Source organism: Grus americana, chromosome 6 (assembly GCF_028858705.1).
Source record: "Grus americana isolate bGruAme1 chromosome 6, bGruAme1.mat, whole genome shotgun sequence".
Taxonomy (NCBI): Eukaryota; Metazoa; Chordata; class Aves; order Gruiformes; family Gruidae; genus Grus; species Grus americana.
The window spans coordinates 538,684-561,512 of NC_072857.1; the positions used below are offsets into that span (position 1 = coordinate 538,684).

A 22,829-nucleotide genomic window follows, 5' to 3' on the forward strand; every position below is an offset into this window, starting at 1 on the left:
AAAAGAAGATTGGTTCTTGTTTATGGACTGTACACTTTCAGTGGTTGTAAATGAGAGGCTTCAGACAAGCACGCTTTGTTTTTTGTAGTAGGGTATCAGACAACATTATGCATTACTTTAAAGCGAAGGTGTGCCAAATACTTCCCTGCACATTACTGCAAATTTGGCTAAGCAGAACTGGCAAAAGCTGTACAAAATGATACTGATGCTCCTGACAAAATAACCTGTAGTGGCTTCTAAATCACATGAATTATCTATCCCTCTTGCTCGCTATCTCATAGGCTGCAGACAGCTGTGCTACTGTCAGACAAAAATCAGCTAGGCTAGCTTAAGGTACGGTGATAGAGCCTTTGGTGTCAGCACTAACTCACCAGGTCCTGCTTCCTCAAGTTCCTCTTCCCCCCCTCAATGGCTCTTAGCCCTGTTTGTGTGTCTTCAGCTTAAGCTCGGTTTGTGAAGCAATCTTAAACTCGGAGAGGGCTGATGCAGAATTGCTTTTAAGTGTAACTATAAATGTGCAAATAACTGCAACTGACAAAGCCGTAGCTTCTCATAGGTTATAATAGGAAAAAGTATCTTGGCTTAAGGAGAAATGGGCCTTAGAGTAGTATGTTGGATGGACCACTTGGTGGATAAGGAATTTGCTGGATGGTCGCACTCAAAGAGTTGTGGTCAACAGCTCCATGTCAAAGTGGAGAACAGTGACGAGTGGCGTCCCTCAGGTGTCGGTACTGGGACCGGCACTGTTCAACATCTTTGTCAGTGACATGGACAGTGGGATCGAGTGCACCCTCAGCAAGTTTGCCGATGACACCAAGCTGTGTGGTGTGGTCGACACTCTGGAGGGAAGGGATGCCATGCAGAGGGATCTGGACAGGCTGGAGAGGTGGGACCGTGTGAACCTCATGAAGTTCAACAAGGCCAAGCGCAAGGTCCTGCACGTGGGTCGGCGCAATCCCAAGCACAACTACAGGCTGGGCGAGGAATGGATTGAAAGCAGCCCCGAGGAGAAGGACTTGGGGGTGTTGATTGATGAGAAGCTCAACATGAGCCGGCAGTGTGCGCTTGCAGCCCAGAAAGCCAACCGTGTCCTGGGCTGCATCAAAAGAGGGGTGACCAGCAGGTCGAGGGAGGGGATCCTGCCCCTCTGCTCCGCTCTTGTGAGACCCCACCTGGAGTATTGACTGCGTCCAGCTCTGGGGGCCCCAGTACAGGAGAGACATGGAGCTGTTGGAGAGAGTTTGGAGGAGGCCACAAAGCTGATCAGAGGGCTGGAGCACCTCTGCTATGAGGACAGGCTGAGAGAGTTGGGGTTGTTCAGCCTGGAGAAAAGAAGGCTCCAGGGAGATCTAATTGTGGCCTTCCAGTACCTGAAGGGGCCTACAGGAAAGCTGGAGAGGGGCTGGTGACAAGGGCAGGGAGTGACAGGCCAAGGGGAACGGCCTGAAGCTGCAGGAGGGGAGATGGACATGAGATGTGAGGCAGAAATCCTTCCCTGTGAGGGTGCTGAGGCCCTGGCACAGGGTGCCCAGAGAAGCTGTGGCTGCCCCTGGCTCCCTGGCAGTGTTCAAGGCCAGGTTGGATGGGGCTTTGGGCAACCTGGGCTGGTGGAGGGTGTCCCTGCCCGTGGCAGGGGGTGGCACTGGGTGGGCTGTGAGGTCCCTTCCCACCCAAACCATTCTATGGTTCTATGTTCATGAAGCACTGATAAAGTGTACTCCCATATTATCTAGATGAACTAAGCCAGCTAACTTCTGCCTGAAGTTCATTAGAAATGGTTACATAAATTGGTCTGTCAGCAGAGCCGTGGGGAGGAGACCTCCAGCAGCTGGTCAGTGAACCTTTCCATACAGATCTTGGTTTTTTAAAAGAAAAAAACATCGTTAACAAAGCTAGCATGAAAATGGGCTAGGTGGAAATGCTTTAATTTAAAATGCTACGCAGAAGGCAAGAGCAAAGACAGAAGCATGTGCTAAAGGTGAGGACAATTTAAAATCCCCTGTTTCATTCTATAAAACAAAGAAGTGCACTTCTGTTTCCCATCCTGCTTTTCTAAAAATTGGGCTTTAGCTATTTAAAGAAAATAAAACTATTGTGACCTGAAAACTGTATATTTCTAATTGTTCATTTTGCTGCACTGGAAACAAAAATCACATCAGTTGGCTTGTCTGAACAGCAATGGGGCTGTGATTTAACAACTGTAATCCAGATAGTTTATACAGAATTTTTAAGTCCAGTCTTCAGTAGGTAATTTTTTTTTTTTAGAGTGACTTGATGAGTTCTGTATACTCTGAGCTTTTTTAGCTGTCTTCCACTGAATTTCTGCTGCTACTTAGTATTGATTATTTTAGTGTCTGACAGTTCAGTAGATGCGATGTGTCTTATAGGACACAAGTTCCTTTAAGATCTATCTCCTTAACTATCCCTGCCTGTAAAATTACATCTTTATTGCGTTGGCCCTGCAGTATTATACAGAATCCATCTTTGAAATTTCTGTGCTACAGTGCACATTCTACCTCTTTGTAAGAAGTCATTGCAATTGAATCCTTGCCTTCTGCATAGGCATAACTTGTTTGCAGAAAAAAGCAGGCCTATGCTTATTTTGTGTAAGACCAGATTGCCTATGATGTTACAACTTCACTGATGCCTTTTGCAACTGGGATCCTCTGTATGAGGCTGGGCCTGTTTGGTTCAGCAAGGTTACAAGCAATTGCACTGTGCACTGAAGGGCAGGGAGGAGTTTGTATCTCCTCTGCAATGGTGCCTCTTGGCAGAAACAGACGGTCAGTGCTTCCCACGTCAGGGTGGTCGCGGTCAATCGAGAGCGCTTCAGTATCACCTTCCAAGGTGAGCCACTGGCGAGCCAGCGCGTCTGCCTGTGCTGGCTTACCTTGCTGCCTGGTCTGTCCCCAGCTGTCGCCTCCGTAACCTCCTTAGTTTCTCTTGTCGTTCAGTTCCTTGTCGTCTCCCGAGAATCTGAAGTGTTTTCTACTCTCGCCCCAGTCCTTTCCTCCTTGCTGTTCTTACACTTCTAGCAGCACGCTTTCTTTTCTGATTAAGGCCTCCTTTTCTTCTATGAAAACTGTAATCAAACGATGCTTCTTTTGTAAAGCCTTACAGCTTTTAAGGTTATCATCAAAAAGTTGTATGTTAGCTGATGGCATTAGTCCTATGAAACATTCTGTTCTGGTTACTTACACAGTTTTGCTGATTTTTTTTTTTTAATGTATGCTAGTGCTCTTAGAAATACAATCGTTGATTTCTTCTTGTATATTTGTATACAGAATATTTAATACTGACTTTGACTTCACAAAATAGTTTGGTGTGTTTAAGCTTATACATGCAGCTATGTGCTGTGTTGGGTCCAGACTAGAATGGCCATTATCCTGCAGAACAGAGTCCTCAGGAGAAAGTCTAAGTGCATGGGATGAAGAGTGGCACCAAAACTTTTATATATCAATAGACAGGCAGATATTTTTTTCTTACACAATTTGGAATGATCTCTATGGATAATATGGCTTTGTTCTGGAATATATTTTAAATGGTGAAAATACTGCAGTTTTTAATTTCCATACAGGTTCAATTTGAAGTGCCACCTGTTAGAGAAAGAATGCATTTTCCTAAGTTACCAAGGTGATTGTTTTGGTTTGTGGGTTGTTTTTGTGGGGGTTTTTTTTTGCCTTTGGTGTTTTGTTTTAGTTTTTTTTTTACTATGAATTTAAATGTTCTAGTTATATACAGGTAAGAAGAACTTATTTAATTCATTTTAGCAGTTAGAAGGCAGGTCAAGTTTTGGACCAGGAACGTCATTTCATTGGTGCTATTAAGCAAAGAAATCCTAAACAAGAAAATTACTTCTCTTGGTACTTTTCTGTACTGTTAGGTGTAGTCTCCTTTTCATGTGAATCAGATTTTTTTTTTGTTGTTTAAAAAATAAAAAGACTATATTGGTTTTATATGGGTTGCTGAAATGCTAGGTTCCAAAACTGGAACTGAAATTGCAATATTTTGTTCCACTAACATCAATCTCTTTATGGGGTCTCAAGCTACTGCTTTGGCTTTTTTTTCTGTTAATAGAAAAAAAGGCAAAGCAAAAAAAAAAAAAGTCAAGGCAAAGCCCAGATACTTTGCTGGAATGCAGGGAACATTGATTCTATGGCAGTTTTCTATTACAACATTGTGTAATACTTTTGTTGTGCTAAATGAGTAATGTAGATTTAAGCATTTTATCTGACGGGTGCCAGAGCGGCAGAGTGGTAAGTTGCTCACTGCATCGTTACAAAGATCCTGCTTTCCACACAGGCTAGCGAATAAGCAAATATGCTTTACGAGTCAGACAGTTAAAGGTCGATTTAACTATATGTTTGTTATTTCTTATATAAGGGAGAAAATTGTAGGGTACTATAATGGATGACTCAGACTCACATCTTCCAATAAATCTTTAAATGAATGTGTTGAGGTATATTGTTTAATTTGTAACTTACCTTTTGTTACACAGGGGGGTAATAAAGAGGAAGCTAGATGGAATATTAATAATATAAAAAAGTATACAGTAAAGCTCTGCAACTTTCTTGTGTTCAAATCCAAAGGTCTGTATTTTTGCCTTTAGCTAAGCAAAGCAGGATTTTGTCCAGGATTGCCCAGAGAAGCTGTGGCTGCCCCTGGCTCCCTGGCAGTGTTCAAGGCCAGGTTGGATGGGGCTTTGGGCAACCTGGGCTAGTGGAGGGTGTCCCTGCCCGTGGCAGGGGTGGCACTGGGTGGGCTGGGAGGTGCCTGCCCACCCAAACCTTTTGGTGATAATTAACCGCTGAAAGCATCAGAGCATTTTCACATTCCATTCTGTCTTTCAGTTAAACTCTGAAACTGCCAGGTGTGCTGTCTGCAGCTGGCTCGCTTTGAAGTGGGTGCATTTGGTCCGTGAAAAGGGATTGTGCATGTTTTGTTTTGAACAAACCGTAACAAAATGCCAGCTGACTCACTTGATTCAAGGTTGTGTGGCCAACATGGGTGACTTCATTTCCTACTGTTTTTATGTCCCTTGTCAACTTCTTAAAAATTTACTTCCTTTCTTTTATTTGCTTTTCTATATAAAGCATTTTTAAAGTTTATTTTATCTTGGATTTGCTACTTAGACTATTCAAAGAACAGAAGGAGGGTAGTAGTTCTCTTGTAACGTACAGAAAGCAGATGAACTATTTCTCCCTCCCTTGCACTGTGACAGCCTATTCCATGAAGCTGATTGTTTTAAGTGTTACTCAAATTGATCTTCCTACTTTGGATTAAGTTTTACTTAATGAGGAAGTAATGAGATTATCATAGACAAAAAGAACTATGTCTCTTTTGGAAATGTACAGTTTCTGATACTTGACTTTATTTCAAGCAGATCCATAATTCTTTCTTTAGGGAATGCAAATTTAAATAGTAGTCAAACTATGGGACTTCTTTAGCAACTGTTTTGACCGAAGTAGTATACTGTGTATTTTCTTCCTGGGGAAAGGACTGACTGCTGGGAGATTAAAATGTTCTGGATGGGTGCCATTTTGAGATAGCTCAACTAGAAGAGAATAGATCTGATTAAAGGATAAAGCTGGTTATTTGTTTGTTGTTTTTACTCCATGCCGTACAATGGCAGTGATTCTCTGCCTCTTTTCCCTAACGGTAATTAGGATCAGAGGGTTCCAACAACTGCATGTTAATATTGCTCTTCTTTGAATGGAAACATGCAGTAGCTAAGCAATTAACATTTCCTTTAAACTTTAAAATCTAGAAGAAAGCCTTCCACAAAATATTTAAGAAATCTGCAGATTTTTAAAAGAGAGCACTGAAAATAAGTGACTTCTATGTTTGGGGTTTTTCTTCTCGAGTTTGGATGTTTTAGGAAACATCTGTCCTAATCTGTAATCAAAGTTCCCACTGATGTTGCATTCAAAGTTTTCAGTGAAGTCAGTGGCTCATTTCTGGTTTGTAGTTGTGTATGCCCACTAGTAATTTACTTGAACCACTGACAGGATTGTAACACCTGCTGTTGTGAAATTAAGCAACCTTCATTCTCACAAAATATAAGTACCTATTAATCTGTCATTGATTATGCTGTCAAACTGTATTTTGTGTAGAGTTGATATGGCCTCATATTATTGATTTTACATTTAATAATTTTACTGATTTAAAACATGCACAAAAAGTTTTGGTTTAAATAGCATGTCCAGATCATTAACCACTGTGCCTCCCCCCCCAGTAATTTTACCCTTCTGTTAATTAGCAGCAGTTTAGCTCAGAGGAAAAAAATGACACTCGTGACCTGAATCTGCAAAGAATTGAGGCAGTGAAATCCGTGTTCCTTTAAAGTTAATGGTTAAGCTCACTGGGAGTGCTCATGGAACTGGGACCTTAACTGGGCAGGACTCACCAGTAGCAACAGGTGCCAGGGGGCGGTTGGCAGGCTGCAGGCTTGGCTTGCTCCAGAAATGCTGACTAACACTAGAGAGTTTAATTTCTATTTAAATGAAAGGGAGCAGGATCTTGCCTTAATATTTAGTGTTCCCATATTTAAGAATATACTTGTCACACACCTCAGGCACAAGTGTTTACATTAAGAATGCACTGACATGTTTAGTTGAATTGGAGGCATAATCTTTTAAGAGGTCATATTTGTTATTACCTGCAAGAGTTCTGAATTGTAGTGAAATACTAAATTATCAACAGGAGGAGAAACAGAGGGCTGGTAAACCTTATGCTTTTTACTGTTACTAAAAGGTTTAGTCATGGCTGGTTGTAGACATAGCTGATTTAGCATTCTTGGGGAACAGTTTTCTACATAGTAAAGCCTTTGGTTTGATGTCTGCGTCATCTTTTGTGCTTTTTCTTTCTAAGCTGCATCAAGACTTCCAACCCAGAGGCTGTATTGAAGTTTGAACAAAGCCTTGAAGGAGGGTATCTGAACTCAGGCTTAGATTAACTTTTATAGTATTGAAGAGGTTTTTAGATATAACAGCATTACAGCAGAAATAAATTTAACTTGCAGTGCTTTTATCATTTTGATTGGTACATTTTCTAGTTACTGAAGATAAAATACAGGTTTATACAGATCTTGCCCTTTCCAAAACCATCTTAACATTCATTTTCAGTGCTTTAGTGAAGTCATAATGTTGAATTTGTGATAACAGAAAATAATGTCCGTTAAAAGGCCGACATCAAATACAAATGTATGATATCATTGCAGAAGACAGAAATGGGCAGGCTGGAAGGGCATAAGCACTTATTTAATCAAACACAGTAGCCCTAAAATTACAGAAAATGGCCAGTAAGTTTTTTTGCATCATTTCTTTTCCCGCAGATGTACTCTCCTGCTGTCTTTTCAAAGGAGATGAAGCTAAGGTGAATATGTGAAGTTTTGTTAAAACGCTGACATTATATGAGAAACATGTCAGTAGAAAGAAGAGATAATAATTTGTCAAAGGGATAAATAAATAAATAAACTGGAGGAGTAGCTATGCTGCTGCTACTCTTACTGGTATCCATAGTTGTCTTTCAAACAGGACAGTGTTTCTTGTGTTGGAAGAAGCATGTCATTTAAAGTGGGCCGGGTGGGCCCGGATTAGGATGATGGTTCCCAAAATGTGTAATACGGGAGAATGATGCCAACACAGCAGCTGGGCAGGGAACAGTAGTAAAAAGTTTTTGTAGAGAGAAGTGGGTGCAATGGATCAAGTAGTCTTACAGCTTTCAAGTACTCCCAATTTTTCATCAATAAGTTATTTTTGCTTTCATATAGCACAGTGTAGTACTCTCTTCCCAAGTTTATCAATAGAAGTAGTGCTAGAATGGTAAGAAACAAACAAAAAAAGCAGGCAGGAGGAAGGCTGTCTATAGCAGAGGAATAGAATTTCTTTTAAGCCTGCGAGAGACCAGATTGTTAGCTCCTTGTGCAGTTATTTTTCTGAAGACAGATGTTTTGTCCAGCCTTTACATTACTCATAATTTTTAAATATCTTTTCATCCTGATTATATTTAACCTTATAAAATCTTAACCCTACTAAAAGTTTGATGCAGTAATGAAACTGCCAGGTGGTATTCCCTTTCTTTTTATTTCCAGCTGAAGTTCCTGACCTGTTTTTCTTTTAAGTTATTTTTAAATCCCATGTTGTTGTGCTTTGACCATGTACAACAGAGCCAGAATAATACTTAGCTGACGGGGAAGGCAGGAGAGCAACCAGAAGTCAGCTTGGAAATCACGCTGGGGATGGGTTTGTCTGTGCAAGACACTGCTCATCCTGTCGAACTTGGATACAGATTACTGATACTTACAAAAGGTGTTTTGCATCCTCCTATGCACATAATACTAACTGTAGCTCCCTAATGCAGTTTCTTTTTCTTCGTCTCTTAGAGCTTTTCTCCAAATCTGCTGAGTTGTCTAGTTCTTAGTTCTCCAGCTAAAATGCTCCTTTGCCCTTCTGCTGCTGCTTAGGTCTCCAGGCTTGGACTCCGTGGTGGTAGTATCTTTAGTAAAAATGATATCACGTTTATCATAGTGTGGGTGGAGAGGGAAGCACTTCTCCATTTGTGAGAAGTTAATCTGGTTTTGCTGTTAGTTACAACTTCTGACCAGTCCTTGCACTCACACGGTGACAGGAGGTAGCTCCATGTCTAGTTAGTGCTCTCAGATATTTGAACCGCTCTGTTTCAGCCTGTCCTGCTTGTTCTTGAGAGCAAATCTGAGCTGAAACTTCATTGCATCTCAGGTATTTGGAGACAAGCTTGCACTCACCCATGGGTTTTGGAGCACCTTGCAGATTGCAGAGTGAAGGAAGGCCTTCGTTTGTGTTGCCTGTTAGCATGGGCTTGAGCTTGCATCCATCAGTGGTGCGGGAGCACAGCCTTCCAGGCCTGGCCAGCTCCAGATATGCCAGCAGTGTTAGGGCAGACAATTGTCCACCTGTTTTCCTGGAAGGACGCGATGTTATATGACACAAAGCATTAACAGCTCTATAAGTACCACTTAGGATCAGCAAAGCATGGCATGCCCTAGCTGCTTTGGATCAAAGCCTTGTGGGCTGTGGCACGATGGACAGTCGGTGCCTCCTGATGCTGTTGTCCCACGGGGCTCCTGGAGTTTTTCTGCTTTACACTCTGACCACGCTGGGGCAGAGCCAAGAAAGGGAACCCAGATGGATTTTTTTTTTTTTTTTACTTTGAGTTATTGGATAAAGTGTTTTGTATTAAACGCTCAAATGACATATCTCATTTTGGTTTAAGATGTTTGGATGTGAGGTGTATGCACTATTCAAAAACCTTCAGAATAGATTATCCCTTAATTTGTATGGATAAGACCACCATCCAATATGTGGGAATCCTCTGGTTCCAATGCTCAGGAGACCCTTCAGAAAGGGCATTGGAAACACAAGTTTTCCTCCTTCATGCCTATTTATCCCTAACCGCTGGGATACAATATTTTAAGGAAGAGAAGATCCTTTTCTTTTTTTGTGAATGGTACCCAAATTTCCTTGTGGCTGTATTCTAAAGAGTATTTTAAAAGTTTAAATGCTAAGATGTCAACCTTCTTGAATCTTTTCTTCATCTTTCTGGTCACAAATATTAAACGGATTGACCAAGTTCCTGGATAGTGTGTTTGGTTCAAGCTGTGTTTTATGGATGTTAATAAACTAATTGCTAGAAAAGCCCACAGAAATAAACCTATTCCCAATGAAAATATACTATGAGTACCAGAGCAAGAGAAGCGAAGTTACTCTTGTTCTAAGGAGTACTACTCACTGAATAATTTTCCTTTAGAAAAGTATGCAAATTAAAGTTATTCTGATGTAATCTGTGAAGGTGAAAAGATTTTTAAGGCAGTGAACTCTTACTGAAATTGGTATTTCTACTCTTTAAGCATTTAACTTCAAAACCATATAGGTATGTGGAAAAAAAATCATTAGCTGTAACTTGTTAGCTCTGTTCAAGCAGCTGAAAACCTTTAAAAATGAATAATTTTTCATCATGAAATGTAAATTCTGGGTTATAAGCTGTAGTATTCATTCAGTGCAAAATTTCAATTGAAGCTGACAGGAGGCTTGCAGGGTACAGGTTGAGCAAGCACCCCTAGAATTAACCCACCGTTATCAATTAAATTTGTCGTCTTGAAACCTACAAAAAATTCGATCTTTGTAAAAGTGTCATTATGAAGTAAATATGCTGAGCCTAACCCTAAATTGTTTTTCTTTCCCCCTTTAATACAGACCTCACAACTAGGAGAAATACTAACAGATCTCAGAATTTAATGAGAGGATTGACATAGTGGAAATTGCTCTTTTAAGGTTATAGAATGCAAAAATTCCAATGGTCTCTTCAAGAGCAAAAGGATAAAGGTGCTTAAAGGCACTGCCAGATGTATTGAGATGCAAAATCCAGTGGCTCTTGTTAAAAATTAAAATACTCCCTGAAATATTTGCATTACTTTCTGTGAACTAGAGTAGAAATGCCAGAGGAAGTAGGAAAAAAATTCTGCTACATATGATTTTCCACAAGTTATGCTTGTAAGAATGAAAAATGGAAGTAGATTTTACGCTCTTTGAAATTGCTGAATCACAGTTCTTCCACTCAGCCCAGGGAGACTGAGATCAGCAGGGATTTCCTCAGACTACTGATGCAAACCCTGTGCTCTAAGAATACCGCCTGATAGCAGCTTGCCCATATCAATAGCAAGTACCTCTGCTGTAATACTGGCATGAATGAATACAGACCGTAGAACTGATGATGGAGGCTTAAATGCCCTTCCTAAGGACTAACCTTGTGAAAAGAGCAGAGAGTCTTTTGAGGTAAATTGTTTGTTTTGTACCACTGTACTCAAATATACCACTGAATTCCCTCTCTATCTTAAGCATGGGGAAATTGGGTGCCAAGAATTGAAAGTGCTAGCAGGCAAAGACAAGCCAGTTTTCGTTGTTGCAAATCTCATTTTGACTGTGCAAGGAACTTTTGATGTCTCTCTCTGTAGGCAGGACTATCCCATGTCATGTTTTCCCTTGTAGATGTATATTCCTACTTTTAATTTGAGGAATTCTGGCAACTTGGTCGAAGCTGCTGCCATCACTGGTTCAAGTCTAATGCAGATATATTTTTTCTGTTTGCAGAATCTCAGAATGTGGTAGCCTTGTTGATATCTCTGCTGAGGGAAATCAACCTGCTGTGTAAATATTAACCATAGTATGCAAAAACCCTCAAGAGAACTTGCTGTTGTTTAAATATCATGCTGCTGATCTGTAGAGCTCAAGTGGCTTCACTGGAGAACGGTCGTACTCATTCAGCACCCATGTGTTGGTTCTTCCCCCTTGTTTTCTTGGCCCTGTGTAAATATAGATTATATCCGATGGTATAAGAGACATGGTGCAGTTATTTTTCACTTTTATGTTAGTAAGAATTTCACGAGTGTTCTAGAAATAGCAAGCCAGAGTTGAATATTCATGTCTTCCTGAATGAGGCTAGGAGTTGTGATGGCTTAGTCTTTCTAAGAAAGAGATGTGTAAAAGTCTGTTTTAGACTGGTCAATGAAAAAAGCTTTAAAATAAAGAATTTCAATATATTGCCATGCTTTCTCTTTTCTCTAATTTTAGGTATGTGGTTGATTTACTTTTCAAGGGAGGAGTAAAATTCAGCAAAGAAAAAAAAAGTCTGATTTTGTTTCTTTGTGATTCACATTGAAAGCCTTAAGAAGAAATAATTGAAAAGTAGTACTAAACAAATATTTTTACTTAAAGTTTTTTCTGCTTTTTGATGTTTTATTATTAATGTCTTCAGGTTTTCGGTTCAACCTTAATGACCATAAATTCAGTGGAAGATTGTGTCATATTGTAATTGTGCTGGAGTTTCCAGAAAGTGCTGAAAATTATAAAATCCTATGGGAAATTATGCCAGTTTGCAGGGTTTCACTGCGTTTTGTTTTGTTTCTTGTTGTTAAGATTCTGCCCCTCCCTGCTCCTTCTGGCCCCTTTAAGTACAGAATTTTGTGATGTGTCTACTTCCACCTTCTCCTGGGAAGAAGATTTTGGAGGCTGGAAATCTAAGGGAATTATGACGCTAGGGATATTAAACTAAACCTGACTTACAGATTTGTAAACAACCTGAACAAAAAGGATTTTCTTTAAATGCCTTTTTAAATTGATCAGCCTATAGCTTAAAGATTTGTGTGTTGGCAGTTGAGCATTTCTTGTTCCAGTTATATTTCCAGTGATTCCTCCAAGAAATAAAGACCTTTCTAAGAAAGGTGTGTCCCGTCCCCCCCTTTAGGGGGAAAAGAAGGAACATTTAAACTGCCTTTGGGCACCTTGAAGAAGTAAGGAAGGTAAATCCAATACTTCACTGTGTTATGTAAATCCCTGCCTTAAGGATTTACATATATAATTAATTTGATTTAAAAAAAAAAAAACCAACAACTATTCTAACTGAAGTATATATGCAATTAGAAAATTATATGTAGATAAGTTGATGTATAGATAAAACATCAGCATGACAAATAGGCCAAAGTTGCTTCTGATATGGAAAATTACCTCATGTGTCTGGGTGAATTTCGCAGTGTTATGTGGTTACAAGTTGAAATTAAAGAATTGCATTAAGTGGAGAAGAATGGAATCAACAGTATGAATGTGCTAACCTTTTTCTTCCTTTCTTTTTCCCTTGACTTCTGAGGAGCATGTAGACTTTGGGATGGAACTGTGAGCTTATTTACAGGTGACTATTAGATTGTAAAATACATGTTAGTCTTTCAAAAAGGGAATGAACTCTCTCATGTATTGTCGTATTTTCTTACTCTCATGTATCTTTAATTTCAGTCTTTGTGATCAGATGATGACGTTCAACGTAGCTTCTGACCAACTGATATCGTCAATTACTTTCAGAACAAATTTGAAAAGGTCCCTTTATTGTTAATGAATGGTCACTCTTGGGTGAAGACAGATGACGCTTTTATATTTTCGGTTTAGTGCAAGGGACAGTTTCATAGCATTGTTAAATAACATTGAAGAATATGTAATAAATAAATAACAATGAGGAAGCATTGAGAAATGTCAGACTTTATCAATGAGTGTTCACTATTTTCTACTTGGTTTGGTCATGGAATATTCACTGTGCAAAGTCTGGTGGTCGTGAATTTTCTTTGCCTTGTAACTTGCATAGTTACCACGTACAGAATTAATGGCCTTTGTGGCACCAGAACAGTAGCGTGTGTGTACGTATGTGTATTGTTGTGGCTGTAATGTCAACTGCACTTACCGTTTGTTTGCAGTAATAATGGCAGCTCATTCATGAAACTGTTGTCCATCTAGGTCAGATTTTTACACTGTAGCTGGTTTTGATGATTCTGCAAGGCAGAATGTTGTCACGAAGAAACAGCTCACGGGGAAGTACAATGCTAAGTATCTTTGGTTGCAGTCTCACATTTTTAATTGAAATGAATAGCGCTCTGTCGGAGTCATTCCCTTTAAATTGCTTCTGCTGCTCTTCCCTCCTTGTTGCATTGTGCCACCTTTGGAATTTGTCTGGATAAACTGATTCAACTGACTAGAACAGCAGAAAAGTACCTCCACAATACAGAAGCTAGCAGATTTTGCTGGTCTGCTGTTTACTGTGCTGCTACTTGCTGTGCGACCAGACAAATGTCAAAGGTGTGACAAAGTGGATGGAATTTTGTGTATGGGAAATTTTGGTAAAGTGGAGCTGGGTTTCAGGGAGAGGGTTTGTGGGGAGGCTGGTTGGACGTGACCTTCCCCTTCTGGCATTATTCATCTATTGAATCTGTTCAATGGACGCACCTTGTTTGGATCTATTGCTTTTCTTTGTATGCAAGACCTGTGATGGTGCTCATGCATGCTTAATTAAGGTGAAAGTAACGTTTTTAAGACATCAAAGTTTTTTACGATGTTGTATATCTTATTGCATCTTAAATGTCAAGTTTATCCCAAGATGATGTGAATACTTGATGTGTGCTGCCTGTCATAGTTGCTTATCAGGAACTAAGCCACTGTTGCTGAAGCAGTTGACTTGGGTTGACAAATGTTAATACAGAGACTCTTAAAGGGGGTGTATAGGGATCTATAAATAAACCACAGTCTCTGAATATAAGAAAAGAGTGATCTTTTCAAGCTTAATTCCTAAAAAGCAAAGAACACCGACAAAACTTACCTTACGTTTGGGTCAATGGGACTGTTATATTTTGAAAAGCACAAAGCAAAGAATAGGTGATCTATGCGACAGCATTACAGATTCATCAAGGAAATAATATTTTGTTTTCTTAGCTGCTAAATGATGTAAGACACATGAAATCTCTCTTAAAATGAAAGATGAACTTATGAAATTCCTGTCTAATTACATTTTTAGTAAGATGTGCCCTCTCTCCTCAGAAAACAATACATAGTTTTTTGAATGTGTTTTTAGATTGCATCCACAATGTTGGTATTCTCAAACCATCTGTTTGTTTCTTAACAGATATAAAAAAAATACATAAAAATGAGTGCACTGGACCATGGAATATTCTTTACAACTCATAGGATTAATGATGTAGGTAGGTATGTATGCTATCATGTTCAAATTTAATTGTTTTATCACAGTCTAGAATAAAACTACTTATGAAATACTCTGTGCAATTAATAGCTGCATATGGAAGCTGCTATTGCATTCTGATCATAGACTCATAGTGTGGCCTGGGTGGGAAGGGACCTCACAGCCCATCCAGTGTCACCCCCCTCCACTAGCCCAGGTTGCCCAAAGCCCCATCCAACCTGGCCTTGAACACTGCCAGGGAGCCAGGGGCAGCCACAGCTTCTCTGGGCACCCTGTGCCAGGGCCTCAGCACCCTCACAGGGAAGGATTTCTGCCTCACATCCCATCTCCATCTCCCCTCCTGCAGCTTCAGGCCATTCCCCTTGGCCTGGCACTCCCTGCCCTTGGCACCAGCCCCTCTCCAGCTTTCCTGGAGCCCCTTTGGGGACTGGAAGGGGCTCTAAGGTCTCCCCGCAGCCTTCTCTTCTCCAGGCTGAACCAGCCCAACTCTCTCAGCCTGAGGTCTCCATAGCAGAGGTGCTCCAGCCCTCGCATCATCTCCGTGGCCTCCTCTGCACTCTCTCCAGCAGCTCCATGTCCTTCTTGTCCTGGGGACCCCCGAGCTGGACGCAGCACTGCAGGGGGGTCTCACCAGAGTGGAGCAGAGGGGCAGAATCCCCTCCCTCGACCTGCTGGTCACACCTCTTTTGATGCAGCGCAGGACACGGTTGGCTTTCTGGGCTGCAAGCACGCACTGCCGGCTCATGTCCAATTTTTCCTCTGCCAGGATCCTCCAGTCCTCCTCAGGGCTGCTCTCAATCCCTCCATCCCCAGCCTGTCCTGACACTGGGGGCTGCCCTGGTGGTTGACTTGGGAAAAAATCTTTCCACTTTGAGGTGCCATGGGGGATCATGTTGTCAAACTTTCTGTAGGCATGCGGCAAATGAAAATCCTTAGGGGAGAGTTGAAAGAGTCATGACATAGCTTTGTAGGATTTACCTTAATGTTTTACATGGACTCCTCTGCAAAACCGTATGTCAGGCATATTGCTTCCAGCCATTGTGTTTTTAATAGTGAACGGGAAAAAAATCTTTCTACTAAACCTAATGGCAAGTTTCACTACTAAAGGAACCTAAAAAGGAGGTTGGAAAGAAAAAGCCCATTCCTTATGTAAAGTTACTGAGGATCTGTGTGCTAAAGCTTTTCAGTACAAGTATTTTCATTTACCATTATAATTGTATCTCAGGCTTTAGCAAATATTTGTTATAGACAATTGTGAAAAGGCATTTTAAAAATCTAAAAGTTTAATATTTTATATTTTTATTCATGTGTGTATATATGTGTATATATTTTTGGGTGTATACATACATATAAAAATACATAAAATTTATTTTCTTTGTAAAATATAAGACACATCCAATACATTACCTATTACATACAATGTTTACATCCTATATGCTAAGACTCTGATTTTTGGAGTTAATCTTACGTGGATAGACCCTGTTGACTTCAGAAAATTCCTTAAAGTCTTCAGTAGAAGAAGAAACAGTAGCAGAGATTCACAAAGTTCAGATATACAGGCTAAAGGAAAAAGAATATTGAAAGCAAAGAGAAAATTAAATTATTTGGGGTTAGAGGTTTGGAAATTGAACCTGTCTTTCACTCCTCCTTGTTCTTTTCTTAGATGTGAGGGACATCATTAAGTTGGTAAAGATGAATTACCTGAGGAAGTACCTCAGGTACCTACTTTATCTTATGTTAGTTCTATATGTACCTATGTATATTTATATAGTTTATATAAAACTTTGAGAGTGTAGAAAATATCAGATTATGTTTCTAAATTAAGCTTGGGTACTTTCAGAGACAACTCTAAGGCTTCCAAACATTGCTGCAAGGTTTTTTTTTGTTTAGAAACCCAACATAGTAACAACTTTTTTATTATTTCTATTTTTTAAATCTAGGTACCACAAAGTTTAACCTTTTTAAGTAAATGGATTCTCTCTGCTTATTCACTGTTTTCAGATACATTCTTCTGTGGTTACAACAGATTAAGACAACGCAGCCAAAGAAAACCAGTGCTTCTCCCTGTTATTCTGTAGCATTCCTTGTCCTCTCCATCTATTCATTCAGTGGCATGGCTCATTCTCCCTTCCTAGTTGTTTCCCTGTACTGTATTTGTTATTACTGACTGTACATCAGTATACGCTCTTACATTTTTCATCCTGTTTTTCCATGCTTTTTGTTGTCAACCCTCTTCTCTCATTTTATATTGTGTGAAAGAAAGAATGCAAAAAAGATTACATGGATTTGTTTTTTGATCATGTCTCTTATCCTTACTGCGCTGTATTGAGGAATAAAGCTGGCATAGAGGATGCAGGGTTTCAAAAGCCAGTGGTGAGTGAGAGCTGTCAAACAGGGACAGCAAACTGTAATTTCATTGAGTAGTTTAAGGAGGCGGCAATGCTGACATAGACCAAAGAAAACTGGTCAGGATACTGCAATTTTGAGTGCCATACCCAGACAGGGTTCCCACCCCTGGTATCCATACCACAATTCAGAACAAGTGGTGTGAGAGATCCATGCTAGTGAAATGATTTAGGAATAACTTCCAATTCCTGATCTGAAGGAGGAGTGGCAAGGCTAAAAGCTGACTGTAGCATGAGGACTTTGTCAGTGCATGTGTTGACATGAGGGTAGGATGCTGTAGGATGCATGTAGAACATTTCCAAAACCATTGACACTAGGTACTTAGAGAGGTCTCTGCAGCAGCGGAGAGATTTAGATCTTTATGTCCTCTGGAAGATGAGAGTGTCCCACCTTTGCCCCGACACCTGCATGATAGTATGCTATCCTGGAATTAACTGAGGATCTCTGATGCTGGAACATCACGCTATCGTGGTTTTCAAAGATCATGACATTCACAAGCACCATACCAAGGAGTTGTACTTAAGGACTTCTAGCAGTAGTTAATATCATTTAGTAGTACTAACAAGTTACTGATTCTTTTCTCATGAATATGACAGGATGCATCTGCTAACTTATCTCCCTGGCATTTGCCTGCGGGGAGCCTGAGTTAGAAATGTTACGGGATTGCTCTGCAGCTCCTGCCGTGCTCGTGTGTGGCCACTGCTGTTACTGCCTGAAATGACTCCTAGCAGACTAGAAGTGACTGTAAGCCTTTGGGAGCAGTGATGAAGGAGTAATAGGCTTAGGAGGAAGATCTGAATGAGTGGCTTTTCAGAGGGTTTGGCAACTGAAGTTTTACTTCTTTGAATGTGGAATGATGTTCCGTGATCTCTGCTGGATGATGTTGTAAGCAATCTCACAATCTTCACATAATCTTGCTGACTTAGGGATGAGAACTTTAAATTTGGATTGATGGGAATAAAAGCCTACAGATGAACAAAGCTGCCTACAGGCCTAAAAACTGGGAGAAAGGAGATTATTCATACTAAGCTCATAGGAGGGATAAAATGGAAGAAATTAGTGGATCAAACTACTGAATGTTGTTTTTGTGTAAGGTATATAGAGAAAAAAAAAGTAGTCATAATACAAGATCAAGGCTATAACCTGCTTAGCATAACACTGATTTGGTGAAATAATTTGCATGTTGAGACGATTAGTGGAGAAGAAAGCAGGATTGACAAGCAGGAGGAGAGGAGGAAGCCTTCCTCTGTGTAGGTGGTGTACCCTCTCAAGTTCAGAGAGGGGAAACTGCAAAGGGATCGCCTGTGGAAAATGCAGATGATGATTAGAGGGGAAGACATGCAGTTCTGTTTTGATGGGAGTCTGGCGCAGGCCAATAAGCCAGGAAAATCTGTCGATTAGTATTAGGCAGCTGTGTATCTGGGGTTACCTTGAGTGTGCTGCGCTCTCTTGCTGGTGACAGACCTTGTTCAGACAGGATTAGCAGCTTTGGTTTTCTGGATTTGTTCTGATATGGCTGCTGGTCGTCTCAGTCCTCGGCTCACTCAGTTTTAAGTGTATACCTAATATGCTTTGGATTAAGGTGACCATGAAGTGGTGGAAGTTATCGTTCTTAGGAAGTTGGTGAGGGGGAAGAGGAATAAAGGCAGTGGATTTTAGGAACGTGAACTCAAAGGAGGACTCCATGGTAAACTTGGGGTAATTGTTCTTTGGGGAATATGGCAATCCCTCAATGAAATTCTTAAAGGGATCATTCTAAGTTAACTTCACTGTGTGCTGAAAGACCAGCTTGGTTAAATCTTTATTGACTTCAGATGCTTTTTCAGCACAACTACTTCCTCTGGACAACACTTTTTCAATACTGTCACAGTCTTTCAAATACTGATGATAGGGCTGCAGAAAGTGGACATTATAATCCATACTGCATGCAGCAGAAACCAAGTATGATGTTTTCCTTGCAGTTTAGTGCCTTTCTCTTTTTTAAGGAAGTACATTGTTTTCCCAGGAGCCTACAAAAGTTTAATAGAGAAATTATGATGTTCTTATGGCTGCAGATTCAATGGGAAATGTAACAGCAACTCACTCTGTTTACATATAATTAGTAGTTTATATACCTCTTACTCCTATTTCTCAATCCATAGATTACAATATTGAGGTAATTTTCCAATTTGTGAAATAAGTGCATAAATCGAAACTTATGTATATCTGTATTAGACCTTACTAAAATTACAGGAAACTCATTTTAAAGTGAATTATTCTTTAAGTTCACATATAAAAACCCTTTTTAAATAAACTCTTTGTAAATAGACAAATGGTTAATGTTTCTTATATAATTTCTACTAGCTTATGTTTGTTTCAAATTCTTATTCACCAACTAACAATCTCTTTGTTATGGAAACTTTTAATGTTTAAAATATACGTTTCTACTTTCTATCTACAATGCTTTAATTTTATGATTCATGCTTAAAATATTTCTCCAGAATTTGAAATGACTGAATGTGTTTTATGTGGTAACTAGAAAATCTGGTGATTCCTATGAGAAATGGTCTTTGCAGCCAGAAGTATAAACCTGTTGACTACAAACATCTATATGAACTTGCTGCAGTAGAAAAAATGACATCTGCAAAAATTAAATTAAAGGTATGGTTTTTTATATTATTTGTAATGTGAATGATTTTAAAATTCAGTGATCATATTTCTTTTCACTGGCCCAAGGAAGGTGAGAATGAATAGGGATAACAAATTGCTGTAACAGTGTTCAGCAAAAGGGGGCAAAAGACGAGAGTTTGTCAGAGGTAGTGTTATTGTGATTTGGACACGTTAATGTCAAAGTGTGGAATTTCTTTGAATCAGAGATGCAAAATGTGTGTGGATTCTGCTTCCCAAAAAGACAGGAGAAGTTTATATTCAAGTCTGTAATGAGTCTGCATGAATTGCCATAAACTACTCAAAACGTTGGGGGTAATGAAGAACTTACAGGAATAAGTGAGAAGGGGAGGCTGATCCAGAAAGAAACAAACAAAAAGATATGAAGTGAGGATTTGCAAAAGTCGAGCTGAGGTAGATCTTGGAAAGGAAATTAAAATGATTTTATAGCCATAAAATGTCAATGTAGAGCTAGACAGTTAGAAATGTATAAATAGCTCCAGTATGGCCCAAATGGTAAATAAGGTAGTCTGTCTAATACTAGCAAAGTTCAATGAAAACTTTATCTCTAATTTTATTAAGAATGATGATTTATAATGTATGGACAAAGCAGGGTCACTAGCAGAATTGAAGCAGCAAAAGTCAAGGCTGTCAAACTGGAAAGAAGACTAAGTACTAAGACTTGCTTCCCAGCATGTCCCTTTGTATATGTATTGCCTGGCTCATGAGTCCTGGCAACATAAAACATTGGAGAGCTGATGAATTTCTTTTTTTTATTATTATTAATTTTAATTTTTTGCCATTCTGAGGGGATGGTTCTGATTGCTTCCAACGTTACCTACGAACCAACAGGGCAAGCATGGAATATTTTTGTGAACAAGCTCCTTAAACAGCAAACCCAAATGTAGGAGAAGACTGCTGCTCGTCTAAGCTGTCATCCAGCTGTATGCTAAATAGTTTGTTCCTGATTTTGCAGTGGGCAGAAAATAACATTTTAATCTCAACATGCTTGTTTTGAGAAAAGAAGTTCTTTGAAACCTATTTATGAGTTTATCTGTTTTCCATACAGCTTATCATCATGCTGTGGCTATTAAGCCACAACAGAATTTGAAGTGCTGCACTTCTTGTTTTTAATGGGACAGCCAAGACATGGATGTTCTTTTACACTGGGTTGCGCATAAGTACTTATATATTGCACCTGGTTGGGGCAGGGTTTGGAGGGTGAAGGTAGTTAGGAATAAACTGATTTTGGTTTTAGCTGTGGATGTCCAGATGCATTCTTTGGATTTGTATTTTTAAGAACTTCTCTTTAAAAAGTTGTGCTCTCTTTGAGGGAGAATGTATGTCAAACTGCTAGAAACAGACATCCAAGAAGTCTCCAATTGCTCTGGAGCATGTGTGGCTGGCTCTGTATGTTTTCCTTTTCAGTTCCGTGGAAATATTGTAAAACATCGATCCAAAATCACTGCAGAGTAGATAACTCTTTGTAAGAGTGGAACTGCTTTCAGTGTATAACTGTTTCACTGATAAGTGTAACATGATTAAAAAAAAAAAATCAAGTTCGCAGAAAGTGATTTCTGAAGAAATTGACACTGATACACATTCAGCTGAAAGAGTTCCTTAGAGTGAGAAACAAAATAGAAGAGGAAAAAAATTATCAATTTTAAAGAGAACCCTCCAGCAGTAATGTTATTTGACTGCTTTTTCAGAAAACTGCAAATCCGGCATAAGGATAACACAGTTTTGTATGCTTAACCTGTGCTAACATGGCGATGTATTGTCTCTCCAGTCCTTGGCCGTTCCTCTGAACAGCTGCGATTTTGTGGATGGCCTTTGGGATGAAAGGCTATGCTGAAGAGATAGAAACTACGCAAAATGCAGTCACTAAAGTTTTCTTGTGTAGAAGACTAAGGGACCTGATCAGATGATGTCTTTGGCATGTATAAAATATAATTCAGAGTCTTCATTCAGACGGGATTGCAGAGTTCAAAGGGAAAGTTGCTGAAGAAATATGGGATTATGATAAAGTTCTAAAAAAAAATCCTTTAAATTAACGTCTAAAACATATTTAGAAGTTCTTTGAACAGAAGTTATTAAATGAAATGTATTGGTTAGCAACATAATCGTGTACTTTTTTGTTGTTCTGATACTGTTTCGTAGTCAATGGAGTATATGCAGTACCAAGAAGCGCAATTTACTAGTTCACACAACTATCCTGAAGGCTTTGCAACAAAAAAGGGGGTTGCTTGTGCAGCTTCTCTCTTTGTATTTAAAATAGAAAAGGGTGACAGTGAATGAGAGAAAAAAATCATACGTTCTTTATAGTATTGCTTCCTTTAATGCATGTAAGTATAATATTTCAAAAGCTTTGGCAGATACTTGTTCATGGATTGGCAGTACAATATGCTACTGAATTCATTCAAACTTTAATTTTTCATCATCTGTCTTTTGGTATTTCACCTTTTCAAGTGTTTTCCAACTGAGTAGGCAGTGAAATATATATGCTGAAAGCTCCACAGAGAATAGAATGTGTTCCCACCTACTACTCTCTTGTTGCTGATTCAGGCTATCCGAATTTTGAAGTGCTGGGTTACTCCTCCATTGAGGCAGAACCAAATAAGCGAACAGTAAATCAGTTGTTGACCATTTAAGAAGGAAAAATACAGCACATACAGGAAAAAGCTAATCTCGCAGCAGTTATACATAAATGTCATTGCTGTTGCTATAAAATAATTTCAAGAGCATATTAGACTTTATGTACAGATCTACTTCAGGTTTTGTTTAGTTTTAGAATTGATTTGAAGATGCATGTATTTTCAAATTACTTTAAATATAGTATTCTGTTTGCTGAAGTCTGGTTTTAAACATGTAATGGTAATCAAGAGGAAGCTGTAAATAACTTTTTAAACATGAAAATACGTCAGCAATACGTAGGAGACGTTATCTTTGATTCAGCAGCAGTGTAGCGTACTGACTGAAAGCAATGACCAGGTGTTTTCAAACTCCCTTACAGTGCAGTCACATATGCAGCTTCCTATAAACACCCTGTTCCTCGTCCACAGTCACGGACTCTCTGCACAGCACCTATTGCAACGTCTTACCCAAATACTGCCGCTAAAGCTGCAAACCCGCAATGGATAAACTAAATTCTAGTCGTGGTTCTTCCTTATGTGACTGGCTAGAAACCAGGTATATTCACCCAGATATAGTCAACTCGGATTCATTTGAGA

At 39.4% G+C, this 22,829-nt stretch overlaps 1 protein-coding gene across 10 annotated transcripts in view; it reads left to right on the forward strand.

Moving 5' to 3' along the window:
* The window catches only part of CCDC148 (coiled-coil domain containing 148), a 77,475-nt gene that overhangs the window by 5,120 nt on the left and 49,526 nt on the right, over window positions 1-22,829 (forward strand). For 5 of the 10 annotated variants that reach the window (XM_054829122.1, XM_054829119.1, XM_054829116.1 and 2 more), the window contains exons 2-3: window positions 14,473-14,548; window positions 19,472-19,593. In XM_054829122.1, the coding sequence (XP_054685097.1) occupies window positions 14,494-14,548; window positions 19,472-19,593 (177 nt within the window). In that variant the 5' untranslated portion in view covers window positions 14,473-14,493. Of the gene's footprint in view, window positions 1-14,472; window positions 14,553-19,471; window positions 19,594-22,829 lie in introns of those variants that run through there. The other 5 variants (XM_054829118.1, XM_054829120.1, XM_054829123.1 and 2 more) reach the window with 5 other exon arrangements.